The following is a 1,255-nucleotide window of genomic DNA, read 5'->3' as shown; positions in this document are numbered from 1 at the left end:
ATTAATGGGAATGTTCTAAATCAACTATTGTTCTATTAAAACACATTGTAATATGTCTTATTCAGGCCCATAAGCTATATTAATTTGATCGTACCTGTCATTTCCATCTCCATAACCTTGATAACCTGGAAAAAAATCTGGGTATTGTTCATCGAATCCAGTACGGATTCGTTGTCTAAGTCTTCTTCCACTAAAGAAGGTTCCAACTGGAGTATACTGATATTAAGAGGAAAATTTAAAGTATTTTAAAATGTAATTTGGTAATAGTGGTAAAATAAATTTATTGTGAACACAGATAAAGTTTCAAATTTTTAATACCTTAAGAAGTAAATATAAAGCACCCATACCGCCAGATACACCAACAACGGGCACTGGATCAACTTCTCCTAAAGCGCCGCTAATGGAACCTAATATCCCTGATTTTCCCCCTTCCTCAGAAGTTGAATTTGATGGATACATTCTTCCTTCAGTATGTCCCTTTTCTTTTTCCATCATTGGATATGACTCTTCAGGTCTTTGCACATGTGAACGTCCTTGTCCATGAGAAGATCGTGGATTATAATTTATTGTTTCCCATTCAGATCCCAATGGTTTTAAAAATACTGATTCTTCTGTATGATGTGATTCCTTTAGGTTTGTTACCTTTTCTGATCCTCTTGAAGATGTTACAACTTTTGGTACTTCTGATACTTTTGTTAATATTGGAACTGTTTCTTGTGTTCTTAATGATATCTTTGGAGATTTTGATGATGTTTCTTGTTGCCCATTTCTTTGAAAATGGGCTTGATCTTGATTTTTTTGAGCCTTTGTACTGGGTTCTGGTAAATTAAAAAAATTTATCTTGGGGTTACACGTATTATTAGACAACAATATATTCATATCAATTAATTTTCTAAGATCTGTTAATCTATTAAGTAATTCTCTGTCATTCGTACCATGATCAATCGCCATATAATTAAAAATTGAAACAAAATTTCTAAGTTTATCACATGTATTATCATCAACATATTCTCTAGATTCTTTTAAGCCATTATATTTATCGTACAAATCATATAAGTATCTCATTCTATGATATACATCACGATCTAAGAATTTTATTTTAGAAGAACATACAATAGCGTCATCTCTAACCCCAGTATCACATAAAATGTATTCCCGAACGAAATCCATGTTAAATTTTATAGACTGTATTTTATAAATAATTATTATGATTTCTAACTTTTCCATTTATTAGGTAGTTAATATAACTACAAGC

General features: G+C 31.0%; 1 protein-coding gene across 1 annotated transcript; it reads right to left on the bottom strand.

Annotated features, from left to right (window-relative positions):
- Positions 1-280: 280 nt before the first annotated feature.
- On the bottom strand, positions 281-1,227 carry PCYB_004260 (hypothetical protein; the record flags this gene model as incomplete). Its single annotated transcript, XM_004227847.1, has 2 exons — positions 281-318; positions 348-1,227. The coding sequence occupies 2 exons, from the start codon at positions 1,225-1,227 to the stop codon at positions 281-283; spliced, it is 918 nt and encodes a 305-aa protein (XP_004227895.1).
- Between the last annotated feature and the right edge of the window lie 28 nt (positions 1,228-1,255).

Source organism: Plasmodium cynomolgi (genome assembly GCF_000321355.1).
Source record: "Plasmodium cynomolgi strain B DNA, scaffold: 0471, whole genome shotgun sequence".
NCBI lineage: Eukaryota > Apicomplexa > Aconoidasida > Haemosporida > Plasmodiidae > Plasmodium > Plasmodium cynomolgi.
This window is presented reverse-complemented; position numbering and strand designations above follow the sequence as displayed.